Source organism: Tachypleus tridentatus, chromosome 4, assembly GCF_004210375.1.
Source record: "Tachypleus tridentatus isolate NWPU-2018 chromosome 4, ASM421037v1, whole genome shotgun sequence".
In the NCBI taxonomy this organism is placed as follows: domain Eukaryota; kingdom Metazoa; phylum Arthropoda; class Merostomata; order Xiphosura; family Limulidae; genus Tachypleus; species Tachypleus tridentatus.
In genome coordinates this window covers 28,264,751-28,280,825 of record NC_134828.1, presented here as the reverse complement: position 1 = coordinate 28,280,825, position 16,075 = coordinate 28,264,751, and the positions used below count along the sequence as shown (strand labels likewise).

The following is a 16,075-nucleotide window of genomic DNA, read 5'->3' as shown; positions in this document are numbered from 1 at the left end:
TCTCTAGTCCGCACTGTGTATTTTATGTTGTTGTATTCTGTATCATTGTACTGTCTAGTCTCTACTGTGTATTTTATGTTGTTATATTTTGTACTATTGTACTTTATAGTCTGCACTGTGTATTTTACGTTGTTATATTCTATACCATTGTACTTACTAGTTTGTACTGTGTATTTTACGCTTTTATATTTCGTACCATTGTACTTTATAGTCTGTACTGTGTATTTTATGTTACATTCTGTACAATTGTACTCTCTAGCCTGTACTGTGTAGTTTATGTTGTTATATTATGTACCATTGTACTCTATAGTATCTACTGTGTATTTTATGTTGTTATATTATGTACCATTGTACTCTATAGTCTCTACCGTGTATTTTATGTTGTTATATTATGTACCATTGTACTCTATAGTCTCTACTGTGTATTTTATGTTGTTTTATTCTGTACCATTGTACTCTCTAGTCTGTACTGTGTATTTTATGTTGTTGTATTCTGTACCATTTTACTGTCTAATCTCTACTGTGCATTTTATGTTGTTGTATTCTGTACCATTTTACTGTCTGGTCTCTACTGTGCATTTTATGTTGTTGTATTCTGTACCATTGTACTTCCTAGTTTGTACTGTGTATTTTATGTTGTTATATTATATTCTGTACCATTATACTCTCTAGTCCGTACTGTGTATTTTATGTTGTTGTATTCTGTATCATTGTACTGTCTAGTCTCTACTGTGTATTTTATGTTGTTATATCTTGTACTATTGTACTCTATAGTCTGCACTGTGCATTTTACGTTGTTATATTCTGTACCATTGTACTTACTAGTTTGTACTGTGTATTTTACGCTTTTATATTTCGTACCATTGTACTTTATAGTCTGTACTGTGTATTTTATGTTACATTCTGTACAATTGTACTCTCTAGCCTGTACTGTGTAGTTTATGTTGTTATATTATGTACCATTGTACTCTATAGTCTCTACTGTGTATTTTATGTTATATTCTGTACCATTGTACTCTCTAGTCCGCACTGTGTATTTTATGTTGTTGTATTCTGTACCGTAGTACTTACTAGTTTGTACTGTGTACTTTGTATTGTTGCACTCTACTGTCTTTACTATGTATTTATACTGTTGTATATTCTTTTCTGTCTTGAGTAACATTTGTATTGTTAATACACTCCATAATCTTAAGAGCGCTGAACCTGATGTAAGTAAAAAAATAATTTTCGTTCGTGAAAGTTGGAGGATATTTTCTGGTTTTGAAAATATTACATTAATTTCTGATTTTACTGCCATCCAGTGGCTGAGAGGAAAGTCTTCAGGTTTAGGGCACCTGTCGTGGACAGAGCACAGATCGTGCTTGAAAACAACGAAACCGAATGAGGATTTATCACCAACGTTGAAGCTCTAACGTTAACAACAGCAGCATCTAAAGAAAAACAAATACAGTAGATAATACGCATCATCCTGACATGAAGTACCAGGAATTAAAACAGCAGAATGTATACAGCGCATGGTAAAGTCGAATCTTTCAAAAACTGTGTTACAACCATGCAGTGCCCCCTGGTACAGCGATAAGTCTACGAATTTATAACGCTAACATCAGGGTTTCGATTCCCCTCGGTTGACTCATCAGATATCCCGATGTGGCTTTGCTATAAGGAAACACACACACACACACACAAAACTATGTATCCACCTAACGTCAAAAAATACAACTTCCGAAATTTCGAGGATTTTATTAAAGTTTCGATACAAGTATTTTTAATGTCTGATATATAATTTGCTTCGTTTGTTTCTTTTATCGCGTAGCTACCCAAATGACTACCTATGCCTTGTCCACTGCCGGGAAATCAAACCCCGGATTTTAGGATTATAAATCCGTGAACTTACGTTGACCCTCTGGAGTTCCTCATGCACAGAGAACGTATCACACATACACAAACACACACCGAAAAACCACCATCTTCTGAAAGAACAAATCAATGTAGCGAAATATCGAAGAAGCTCAGTCCACCCTAGTACTTAGAACTTCAGCTGTGCGGAACAATTATCTTGAGCCATAAATCAAATGTTTTTTACACTTTACAAAGCGAGCGGCTAAGTCAGAAAAAATGTAGCGATTTCCATCACCAAACATAGAAATATTATAAAACCGTATCATTTCACGACTTGAAGAGTTTTACCGGAACGGATGATCGTTCTTTTGTCGAGGAGGGAAAGAAAGTAATACCATTTATCAATGTCATCATCAACTGTTCCGAGAGAACATTGCTCTTAATCATCAGTTGAAGTGTTTTGATAAGACAAGGCCAAACATGTGCCGCCCTGAGATCTGACCCGGCATGGCCAGGTGGTTGAGGCACTCGACTCGTAAGCTGAGGGTCGCGGGTTCGAATTCCCGTCACACCAAACATGTTCGCCCTTTCAGCTGTGAAAACGTTATAATGTGACGGTCAATCACAATAGTTGTTGGTAAAAGAGTAGCTCAAGAGTTGGCGTTGGGTGGTGATGACTAGCGGCCTTCCCTTTAGTTTCACACTCCTAAATTAGGGACGGCTAGCGCAGATAGCCCTCGTGTCGTTTTGCGCGAAATTCAAAACAAACCAAACGAAAACAGAATCACCGAGGATGATACGTTCTACAGACGTGTAGAGACCCCAGTCATGTAATACAAACCTAGGTTACATATATTCTAAAGGTATTTAAAGATATAATTCGTCAAATACAAACCTAGGTTAGGCACGCTTTACAGACGCGTAGAAATATAATTCGTATAATACAAACCTAAGTTACGTATGTTGTACAATCATTTAGAAACGTCAGTCACGAAATCCCAGTTTATATTAGGACATGTATCAGAATGATTGTTGGTCAGTATAAATGGAATGTTGAATTGATGAGGTGAGAATATTCCATAGACACAAGTGAATGATTTTAGAATACGATTTATTCATACATATCAACTCCCTATAATCAACTAGTATGTTTAAGTCCACCGATAAGAACATCATGGTTTAACTATCAACTTACTGCTACATATACTATCGTCTATTTTAGGCATTAAAATTTGACAGAACTCTACGGCTTGAGTAAAAACAAATAAAATATTTCTTTCCATGTCGACCCGGCATGGCCAGATGGTCAGGTCGCTCAACTCGTAACCTGAAGGAGGCGAGTTCGAATTCTCCTCACACCAACCACGCTAGACCTTTCAGCCGTAGGGCGTTGTAATGTGACAGCTAATCCCACTATTCCTCTGTATAAGAGTAGCCTGTTGGGCGATTATGACTAGGTGCCTTCTCTTTAGACTTATACTGCTAAATTTGGGTCGGCTACCGCAGATAGCCCTCGTGTAGCTTTGCACGAAATTCAGAACAAAACCCTCTCAAAGCTTTGCGCGAAGTTCAAAACAAACAAACCAAACCTTTCCTTGGTTGATATTTTATGTTTAAAGTACTGCTTCTCCATTTTGTAGTTTTCCTTTTGACTCGTGAGTCAACAGTGGTTATTGCTCGCTCTTATCGACTAATATTTACATATCTATCTTATGTTTCACTGTGTGTGAGAAATGTATGTTATTAATCTTAATATATATATATAAAATGTACATAAACATCACAATTCGAGAATAATATGAATCATATTATTCTGTATTAATCATATAATATTTGTAGACTGAAATTATATTAATAGTATAGATAACGTATCATAATTAAAAAAAGTGTTTACTCCAAGATCGAGCGGATGGAGGTAATATCACATGTAGTGTAACATTGGATTTGTAGGTATTATTATATCTACTGTAACAATGCTCGTAACAAGGTCCCAAGAATGTAAGTAATATTATATTTAGTGAAACATTGTTTACGTAAGGTAAAGTCCTTGAATGGTAGTTGTTATGATCTGTAACGAAACAGACAGTATTACAGCAAGGCTGGGAGTGAAGGATGAAACCGAGGTATTAGTTCTTGAAAACGGTGTAAAATGACCAAAATAGTTAGAAACGTAACATCTGTGATAAATCTAGATTATTCCTCTTTCTTAGAAAAAAACCTAAATATTAAATGTCGACAACACAACACAACGAGCATTAATATACTGAACAAATAATACAAGTCACCATTAGAATAATATCTATCATTCGGGGTGAAGCAACGGCTTAGACTTTGAACTTTTTCAAAAAAGTTAACAAATAAATCGCCTAACTTTAGAAACAAATCAATATTAGTTCTGTGGGACGTGAGAACTGGAGGAGAGAAGTCATATGTTGGAAAACGACGTAAATTTCAGAATAAAACAGGTTGTGACCGGCTTTGGTCGAAAAAGTCATAATATTTAACGTTGGTAATAAATCGCTTATTCTGGGTTTTAAGACGTTTCTCAACTTACTACACTTTTAAGATTCTGTGGTTAATGTGCAATAGCATAAACAAAGAACAGGTTGGTACGTGAAACATGTTTGTAAACATAATAACGTGAGACGTAACATGGAACGTACATATTTCTTTTGTGTTTCGACATTTGTGTTAAATTTGAATAGACTTTAGGGTTAATCTTTAGGCGCTGTACTATGCGAAGAGATTTGAACTAGGCAGAAATGTATACAGATTTACTCTATTAAACCCTAATCACTATACAAAAAAAAAAAAAAGATTTGAGTTAAGCAAGAATATAAGTATAGATGGCGCTACTATAGTGAACCCTAATCACTATACAAAAAGATTTTAATTATATAAGAATATCTATAGATAGAGCTACTATAGTCAACCCTAATCACTATACAAAAACGATTTGAGTTAGACAAGAATCTGTATGGACTTACTAAGTTTCCTAATCACTTACAAAAAAAAGATTTGCACTAAGTACTATTTCACCTGAGCTAAAATCTCCAATTATGGCAAGAAAAGCTGCAGGACGACGAATGGACTTAGATGGACACAATATAAGATTTATGGACTGAGCATGAAGTCAGACGGACTTGTAGAATCTTCTCACTATACAACATTTTAGCCAGATGCTTGATGTGTAGAACTGATTTACAGCTCATGAAAACAGCTGGACTTTAGTTTGAGCTTTAACCATTTCTTCGTGTACAGAACAAAGTGCTTTGTAGATGACTTTGAAGGAAGGTCTATTGCCAGGTTTTTTATTCCAACAACTCTTCATTAAAAGGTAAACTGAGGGTGGGGTGTTGTCTGGACAGGAAAGCACTTTACCTTCCTGGACAAAGGTGATCACTTCTTCGTGTGTCATACCGTAATAGGGCTGAAGGGCGAAGGAAAAGATCTCCCAAAGAACAACTCCGAAAGCCCAAACATCCGACTCCACTGTAAACCTGTTGTACAGGATGGACTCTAAAGGCATCCATCGGATTGGGATGGCGTCGTGTTCACTGCCTTTATAATAATTAGCAGCATATATTTTTTGTGAAAGACCAAAGTCCGATATTTTCACAACCATGTCTTCACTGACCAGACAGTTTCTGGTTGCGAGGTCGCGATGAACAAATTTCTGTTCCGACAGGTAGCCCATACCTGCGGCGATTTGTCTGGCCATATTAACCAGATCCCAGTGGCTCAAGTGCATATCACAAACTTTAGATGTTCGGTCTCTGTAGTTACTACATGATCGAAGGAAATCATTCAAGGCTCCTTTTCCCATGTACTCAAACAATAGACACATGGGATTACCCAGTGCGCATACTCCCAGAAGTTTCACTATGTTGGGGTGGTCAAAGTCGGCCAGAAGGCAAGCCTCACGCTCGAAATCTCCCTGGAGATCTTGGCTCGCCTCTTCCTTCAGCATTTTCACTGCCACCGTAGTAAACTCTTCTCCTTGGATTAACCCTGGAGCCTTAGCCTGAAATACCTGCCCGAAAGCCCCTTGTCCAATATCCCGAATATATATAATGCTGTTTCGCTGAAACTCCAAAGATTCCAGTTTGGGGTTCAATGCGGCTACAGTCTTGTGATATGAAATATTGTCTGGAAGTTTGTCTAGATCAATATCCCCATCGAATGTTGGAGAGTTACTGGTTCCTCTCCGGATCCTGTGAAAAGCCAAAACCAACCCCATCATAAGAATAACTGTCATTAAACTGAGAGCTGTTATAATGAGGATGAGGGCTGGACTGAACATTGGCTGTTTCGAAATGACGAAGTGATCGAAAACATCTCTGTCTTCCTTAGTTGTGTTATCTGAAAATATAAAGTATCAAAAAAAAAAAAAAAGTGACATCAATAATGGAACTCCTGTCGCATTACTAAATTTATTTCTGAGAGAGATAGGCATATAAACAAAGGGAAAAATAATGTTTTCACGTTTAAAGCCTTTTAGACTTGTAACAGTGAACATCAGAAAGAAATACCACCAGTTACAAAACAATAACATACATATTAGATATCAAAAAACATTACTTTCGGTTATACTTTCAACAATAACATCAAGAGAAGCACTCGATAGAGTATATGCCATCACCACAATGTTTGTTTGGTTTTGAATTTCGCGCAAAGCTACACAACGACTATCTGCACCAGCCGTCCCTACTTCAGCCAATTCTTGGGCTACTCTTTTACCAACGAATAGTGCGATTGACCGTGATATTGCAACGCCCCCATGACTGAACGGGCGAGCATGTTTAGTGTGACGGGGATTCAAACCCGCGAGGGCCTCAACCACCTGGCCATGCCGAGTCTCCCTTCGCCACATAGTACACATCCTATTCAATTATTTAAAAAAATGTTAAATTGCGTCCGTTGTTCGTCATTAAGAAAGAACACAAACCACTATTATTTGTCAGTATAATGAAGGATAATATTCTACATGCGTCTACCAAATTTAATCAAAATCCGATGATTTTTGACTGAGAGATAGAGCAAATACAGTGTGAAAAATTGGTATCCCTGTTAACAGATAGAGGGTTTTTGACTTTCTTCACCTTGCTGTGACTTCGACCTTCAATACGTAGTTGGGTCATACTCCATATGCAAACCAACGTTTCTCTAAACCCATTCAGCCATTTTCATATAGAGGTGAAAATATAACGTTCAACTCTCTTCGGTGGCGGAGGTAACAGAGTACTGGGCTTAAAGTTCGTATAAAACCAGATCAATCACTACAAGTTGGTAAAGCAACGTGCTAACCACACATACAAACATAACACATGGTTATATATAATGTAAAAAAGCGTGTTGAACCAGTGGGAATATCACACAAGGTTATATAAAGTAGAGGAAATCAACGTGCTAACCACATATAGAGATATCACACAAAATTATATAAAGTAGAGGAAATCAACGTGCTAACCACACATAGAGATATCACACAACGTAGAGGAAATCAACGTGCTAACCACACATAGAGATATCACACAACGTAGAGGAAATCAACGTGCTAACCACATATAGAGATATCACACAAGGTTATATAAAGTGGAGGAAATCAACGTGCTAACCACATATAGAGATATCACACAAAATTATATAAAGTAGAGGAAATCAACGTGCTAACCACACATAGAGATATCACACAACGTAGAGGAAATCAACGTGCTAACCACACATAGAGATATCACACAACGTAGAGGAAATCAACGTGCTAACCACATATAGAGATATCACACAAGGTTATATAAAGTGGAGGAAATCAACGTGCTAACCACATAGAGATATCACACAACGTTATATAAAGTAGAGACTAGTAATGTGTTAATCACACATAGGGATATCACAGCACGTAAAGGAAATCAACGTGCTAAGCACACATAGAGATATCACACAAGGTTATATAAAGTAGAGAAAATCAACGTGCTAACCACACATAGAGATATCACACAAGGTTATATAAAGTAGAGGAAATCAACGTGCTAACCACACATAGAGATATCACACAACGTTATATAAAGTAGATACTAGTAATGTGTTAATCACACATAGGGATATCACACTAGGTTATATAAAGTAGAGGAAATCAACGAGCTAACCACACATAGGGATATCACACTAGGTTATATAAAGTAGAGGAAATCAACGAGCTAACCACACATAGGGATATCACACAACGTAGAGGAAATCAACGTGCTAACCACACATAGAGATATCACACAAGGTTATATAAGTAGAGGAAATCAACGTGCTAACCACACATAGAGATATCACACAAGGTTATATAAAGTAGAGAAAATCAACGAGCTAACCACACATAGAGATATCACACAAGGTTATATAAGTAGAGAAAATCAACGTGCTAACCACATATAGAGATATCACACAAGGTTATATAAGTAGAGGAAATCAACGTGCTAACCACATATAGAGATATCACACAAGGTTATATAAAGTAGAGGAAATCAACGTGCTAACCACATATAGAGATATAACACAAGGTTATATAAAGTAGAGGAAATCAACGTGCTAACCACACATAGGGATATCACACAACGTTATATAAAGTAAATACTAGTAATGTGTTAATCACACATAGGGATATCACACCAGGTTATATAAAGTAGAGGAAATCAACGAGCTAACCACACATAGGGATATCACACAACGTAGAGGAAATCAACGAGCTAACCACACATAGGGATATCACACAACGTAGAGGAAATCAACGTGCTAACCACATATAGAGATATCACACAACGTTATATAAAGTAGAGACTAGTAATGTGTTAATCACACATAGGGATATCACACTAGGTTATATAAAGTCGAGACTAGTAACGTGCTAGTCACACATAGGGATATCACAGCACGTAGAGGAAATCAACGTGCTAAGCACATATAGAGATATCACACAAGGTTATATAAAGTAGAGGAAATCAACGTGCTAACCACACATAGAGATATCACACAAGGTTATATAAAGTAGAGGAAATCAACGTGCTAACCACACATAGAGATATTACTTAAGGTTATATAAAGTAGAGGAAATCAACGTGCTAACCACACATAGAGATATCACTTAAGGTTATATAAAGTAGAGGAAATCAACGTGCTAACCACACATAGGGATATCACACAGCTGCCATCGGACTGATGAATTGGTGGTGTAACACCATGGAACAGGCTCCTCTCCACCAGCATTCCGACAAAAGTTCTCGGAATTCAAAACTTCTGGAAATACTGTTGGCGGCCGGTGATGCGGATGAGGTTCCTTTTTGGAAAGAAACAACGAAAAGGTTCTATCAGTTTCTTCTAGTTATTGTTTCATCACTGTTATAATTAATTCCAAAACTTTCTACGAGTCATGTTAACCTTTCTATCATAGTTAATCTGCTTTGTAACTCAAAAAAATACGATTAAATTTTCTAGAATAGTTTATCTGCTACGTTCCTCAATATTTTCTATAACATTTTCTATCACAGTGTGTCTTCTATATTTCTTAATAGTTACTATAATGCTGTCGTTTATACCATAGTTTATCTAGTGCTTTTCTCTGTAGTTACTGCTGGACTTTTTATCACGGGTTATTTGCTACGTTTCTCGATAATTAATAGCACTCTGGGTGTTTCGTATATAATATTATACTCTCATTTCCAAAGCATTCTTGGTTTGGCCTACCTGAGAGTCCCATCTTTGGCAGGGAAATCCAGACATTGTAACATTAACAGTTCCTTGGTAGAAACGCCCTCGTTCTAGTACACAGTCCACTGGACGTTGTAAAAAACAAACAAACTGTGATTATAAAAACATTTAAACCGTGTTCTGAACATGCTGTTCTTCTACCAGAAAATGCCCATTGATGTAAACATTTGTTACTGCAGTTTAATAAAATGACATCCTTCATCGTGAAGATGTTATCACTAGGTTGAACTGTAGGTTATTTTACTTATTGATGAGTCCCGCTAAGAGTTGCTATAGGATATTTCACTTTATTAATTTCTAACATTAGATGAAGCTTTAGAATATTTTACTTATTGACTGCAATTTGTTTGTTGTTTCTTCTTTCACATCTCGTCGAGATGTACAAATTAGCTGTCTTGATTATCGCAATTTTTTAAGGGAAACAATAAACAAATGTACTTGATGATGGTTGGAAGGTAACAATGAATAACTCTACAATGATGATTGGAAGGAAACAATGAATAACTCTACAATGATGATTGGAAGGTAACAATGAATAACTCTACAATGATGATTGGAAGGTAACAATGAATAACTCTACAATAATGATTGGAAGGTAACAATGAATAACTCTACAATGATGATTGGAAGGAAACAATGAATAACTCTACAATGATGATTGGAAGGTAACAATGAATAACTCTACAATAATGATTGGAAGGTAACAATGAATAACTCTACAATGATGATTGGAAGGTAACAATGAATAACTCTACAATGATGATTGGAAGGTAACAATGAATAACTCTACAATGATGATTGTAAGGTAACAATGAATAACTTTACAATGATGATTGGTAGGTAACAATGAATAACTCTACAATGATGATTGGAAGGAAACAATGAATAACTCTACAATGATGGTTGGAAGGAAACAATGAATAACTCTATAATGATGATTGGAAGGAAACAATGAATAACTCTACAATGATGATTGCAAGGAAACAATGAATAACTCTATAATAATGATTGGAAGGAAACAATGAATAACTGTACAATGATGATTGAAAGGAAACAATAAAAAATTATATATGACTATGGTTGGAAGGTTACAATGAACAATTGCACTTGGTGATCGTTAGAAGGCAACAATTATAATTTTCTTTCATTGGGAGTTTTACAATATATTTTTTGTAAACTTAGCATTTAATTTTTAGTCACCTCTCAAAACAAATTAATTTAAAACCAGAGACAGTTGTTAAAGAAAAAAAAGTAATACTTTTGATTATTTTTACAAAGATTTGAATTTTAAAAAATTAAAACAACATACTTAGTGTTACCTAAAAGTAAAATAAACAGAAAACAGTTGGTTTGTGTAGTATTACATAAAAAAATGAAAGTAATAATAGTGTCGTGTTATTCCAGCTTGAAACACGAAAGTCACAGCTATAGCTTATTATTATAATTAAATCAATCCATTAACCCTTTACATAATTATGCAATTAATGTTACAATACCTCTAAAATATTTACAAATCCATTATGTGATAATACGATTAACACTACAATATTTTTAAAAAATCTTCCAATTCATTACATAATTAACATTATAATAGTTCTAAGCCATCCTCAAATCCATTGCATGATAACATTATTGTAACTACAATACTTCTAGTATTTCTAAGTCATCCTCAAATCCATTGCATGATAACATTATTGTAACTACAATACTTCTAGTATTTCTAAGTCATCCTCAAATCCATTGCATGATAACATTATTGTAACTACAATACTTCTAGTATTTCTAAGTCATCCTCAAATCCATTGCATGATAACATTATTGTAACTACAATACTTCTAGTATTTCTAAAACATCCTCTAATACATTAAAAATTAGTATGATTAACACCAGTATAGTTCCTAAACCAATCATCAAATCCATTATATACTAAAATACTTCTAAAAAATTGAATACATTACATCACAATACAACTAATACTATTATTTATAGGAAAATATTCAAATCAATTACATAATAATATAATTAACACTATTAATGTTCTAAGAAAATCCTCAAATACATTAAATAATAACAATATACGAAACACAACTACAGTTCTTTAGAAAAATTCAAGAAATTCATTATGTAATAATATAATTATCAGTGTGATAGTTTAAAACATCCTCGAATCTTTTACATAATAAAATAATTGTCACTGTAGTACTTCTACTAGTGAGCTGCTCCTATAATTAAATCAATTATAGGTGAAACAACATGAAGTCGATTCTATAAAAAAAGGCCAATATAACGACGGTTCATCCCCAAATCATTTTAATTTGTGTTTTCCCAATGACACAAAAGTGGTAATAGTCTGGAAAAAAATATTGATTCATATTAATTGTTCCCCTGATCTTGAGGAGTTTGTTAATTTTATATTCAAAATGATGAATGACATTTTATGTCCAAACAGATTATGTAAGAGAAAGAAATGAAGAAACCTAAAACACACTAGAGTTTAAAACAACGTTGTTGGAACCAATATACTCAATCCAAATGGCGATGCTCAACAGGTCAGTTAATGTTTTAGAAGTAGAGAACTAAACATATTGTACAAAGTCGTACTTGTCACTTCCTCTTCTTTGAATTCTGTCAGTCCAGCATATGAGCAAGAGGACTTGGTTGAATTAGTCCAACTGGGGAGGTCTGCACAATGAGGGAGTCGAAAATGTCCCCGGGATTTAAAGTAGATCCCCTTTTCTTTGTTGTCTTCGATCTGTGCCCACTGGTTATAGCAAAACAGTTCACGAACAGCTATGCAGTCATCCCTGGAAATATTTCCATTCTTAGTTTTTATATGAAACAAGGGAGACTTGTTACAAACCTGATCACATTAATTTACTTAGTTTAAGATAGCCAACAAATCACTAATTTACTTAATGTGGTTCAATATAACCTAGAAACCACTAATCTATTTAATGTGGTGAATGATAACCTACAAAACACTAATCTACTTAATGTGGTTCAAGATAACCTACAAAACACTAATCTATTTAATGTGGTGAATGATAACCTACAAAACACTAATCTACTTAATGTTGTGAATGATAACCTACAAAACACTAATCTACTTAATGTGGTGAATGATAACCTACAAACCACTAATCTACTTAATGAGGTGAATGGTAACCTACAAAACACTAATCTATTTAATGTGGTGAATGATAACCTACAAAACACTAATCTACTTAATGAGGTGAATGATAACCTACAAGCCACTAATCTATTTAATGTGGTGAATGATAACCTACAAAACACTAATCTACTTAATGAGGTGAATGGTAACCTACAAAACACTAATCTATTTAATGAGGTGAATGATAACCTACAAAACACTAATCTACTTAATGAGGTGAATGATAACCTACAAACCACTAATCTACATAATGTGGTGAATGATAACCTACAAAACACTAATCTATTTAATGAGGTGAATGATAACCTACAAAACACTAATCTACTTAATGAGGTGAATGATAACCTACAAACCACTAATCTATTTAATGTGGTGAATGATAACCTACAAAACACTAATCTACTTAATGAGGTGAATGGTAACCTACAAAACACTAATCTACATAATGTGGTGAATGATAACATAAAAATCACTAATCTACTTAATGCAGTTCAAGATAATTTTCAAAACACTAATCTATTATCAGGATAATTTATAAATCATTAATCTACATAATGTAGTTTGGGATAATCTATAAATAATTAAGCTACATTATGTGATTCAGGATAACCTATAAATTATTAATTTACATAGTGTGATCCAGGATAATCTATAAAACATTAATTTACACAGTGTGATTCAGGATAATCTATAAATCATTAATCTGCATAGTGTGATTCAGGATAACCTATAAATTGTTAATTTACATATTGTGATTCAGAATAACCCTTGAATCATTAATTTACATAATGTGATTCAGGATAATCCATAAATCATTCATTTACATAATGCAATTCAGGATTATCTATAAATCATTAATCTACATAGTGTGATTCAGGATAATTTATAAATCACTAATCTACATTATATGATTCAAGATAACCTATAAATCGTTAATTTACATGGCGTGGTTCAAGATAATCTATAAATCGTTAACTTATATAGTGTGATTTAGGATAACCTGCAAATCATTAATTTATATAGTGTGACTCAGTATAATCTAGAAAATCATTAATTTACATATTATGATTCAGAATAATCTAAAAGTCACCAAAGAGAACCCATGATAAAAGTACTTTTAGGGTGTATTAGGACTATATATTCTAATGTAGAATGACTTATTCTCTGTTCTGTAATTATTATTGTGTTTATATATGTTTTTGAATTATTTTGTGTAATTTATTCAGCTTTCTCTACCTGCAAAGCGGCATTGCTTGGATGGAACCACCTTCTCTTTTACACTGTGGAAACGCGTAGTAACACAGAAGCCTTCGAGCTGCACTTCGGCACGGTTCAGGAAGGGGAGTGATTAGTTCCGTCCAGAGGGCCTCAGTGATCTGTTCGTTGACATGCAGGAGAGAGTTACTATAATTGTAGAAAACTAAACCTGCCCGGTTAAGCTCAGCAGCACAGATGACTCCTGAATAAGGGCGGCATGTTCCGTTGGAAACAAAGGGTACTGTAACGTTATGTCTAACTTCGGGAAGATTTTCATCGTCCATCATCCTTTCTTCCGTCACGCGTTCTTCTCCGGTCTCTTCACCTAAATCAGTATAATTCCCTGTTTGTTTTTTAACACTCTTAAACTAGAACAAAACCTTCACCTTTCTTTAAGTTCAACTAATTAATTAAATTATCTCTCACACATTGCCAGCTACAGAAAAGCAAAGACAAGTATAAACACAGCTTCGGAATGTTCTTTTCGACTACTTATGTTTAATAATTTGTCGTTATTGGTATCTTGGTTTGTTCTGAACAATTATTCAAATAAATTGTAGATTTTCTCTTCTAGAACTATTTTTGCTGTGATTTGAGTTTCAATGTTTCTCTAATATTTCATTCAAAGTCGAATTTCTCCATTATCATTTCGAGTTTGGTGCATTTGTCCGCACAACGGTTTGCAATTTTTTGCAAGTTTTTAATGTGATTTTCCACTTATTTTTCATGTTAACCTGATTTTTAACAGTACTTATGTTCGTTTTTTTTGTCTAATGCTAAATATAAAACTACACAATGGGCTATCTCTGCTGTGTCCACCACAGGTATCGAAACCCGGTTATATACCTTTAGACTTAACCGTGAGATACTGTAAAACAATTTATATGACACAATAATCTAGTTTTTAATGTTGTATTTTATTTGTATATTAAGTAACTTGAGTTCACATAATTTTCATAACTTCAAAACACTCCCACCGGTAGCACAGCTAACAACTCATAACGTTTGAAATCAAGTTTCAATAGTTGCGGTGAGCAGAACACAGATGGCTCAGCGAGTAAAATTGTACTTTACAAAGAAATAAAACGTCTTGAATCCCGTAAACAAACAGACTTACAGCATTAGAATCAAGGGTTCGATTCCACGTTGTTGACACAGCAGATAGCCAAATGTAATTTCGCTCTAAAAATAAACAAAAAAAAGCTCTTAAACCAGCAATTTATTATTATAGGAAATTCTTTGTAAAATATTTTAAGTTGTAGCTAATAAGAAATTATTTAACTCAACTAATGTAAACTTACTAAAACTGGGAAAAACATAGACATAAAAGTCTTTGGAGTCTTTAAGGATACGGTTGGAGCTTCGGAGATGAGTCACGGCTTGACAGGTGTATTTGACAGACTGAGTAGCAGTGAACGACAGGACAGAGTGAAACAACTCCTTTCTCGTCTGAGGTAACTAAATAAAGTATTTATTTTAGTATCATGTGTGTAAATGTTTATAGATTTTCATATATTCACTCGGGCAGTATTAAATTTTAGTAACTTATTCTATCGCTGGGAATAGAAGGAAGTCTTTTTGGATTACTAGGTCAAACTACAGTCCACATAACAATAACAATTTAACTTATTTCTTGTTTAACGTTCACTGCAGGTTACATTCACAGTTAGGCCTAGCTTCGCAAAGAATGTTTCAACGGAATGCTAGACACCTACTTGTGGGATTTCCTCATTAATCAAACACACTGCCTAACTCACGAACTAACTGAATCACAGACAAAAAATGCAATAACTCTCAGTGTTTAAATCATAAACGAAAGTGAATAACTCCTCGACAACTCATTAACTGATTTAACTAAATAATTCACCAAGTCATGTATTTAGACCATCTTCGTTTTCTATTTATGACATGGATTATCAGCATCATTACGTCATCATCACCATTATTAGGTCTCTTTAGTAAACAAACAAGTAAATTAAAATATTAATACATAACTTACAACAATATTAATTTATTTATGTTTTTCACTTCTCCAGTCATGAGTTCTAAAATTCT

General features: G+C 34.4%; 1 protein-coding gene across 1 annotated transcript in view; it reads right to left on the bottom strand.

Annotated features, from left to right (window-relative positions):
- Positions 1-2,933: 2,933 nt before the first annotated feature.
- LOC143248756 (tyrosine-protein kinase transmembrane receptor Ror2-like) overlaps positions 2,934-16,075 on the bottom strand; it is a 35,375-nt gene continuing 22,233 nt past the window's right edge. The window contains exons 4-9 of the mRNA XM_076497440.1: positions 15,322-15,478; positions 14,000-14,345; positions 12,193-12,395; positions 9,568-9,656; positions 9,007-9,160; positions 2,934-6,201 (exon numbers count right to left, since the gene is read on the bottom strand). Of these exons, the coding sequence (XP_076353555.1) occupies positions 5,048-6,201; positions 9,007-9,160; positions 9,568-9,656; positions 12,193-12,395; positions 14,000-14,345; positions 15,322-15,478 (2,103 nt within the window). The 3' untranslated portion in view covers positions 2,934-5,047. The remainder of the gene's footprint in view (positions 6,202-9,006; positions 9,161-9,567; positions 9,657-12,192; positions 12,396-13,999; positions 14,346-15,321; positions 15,479-16,075) is intronic.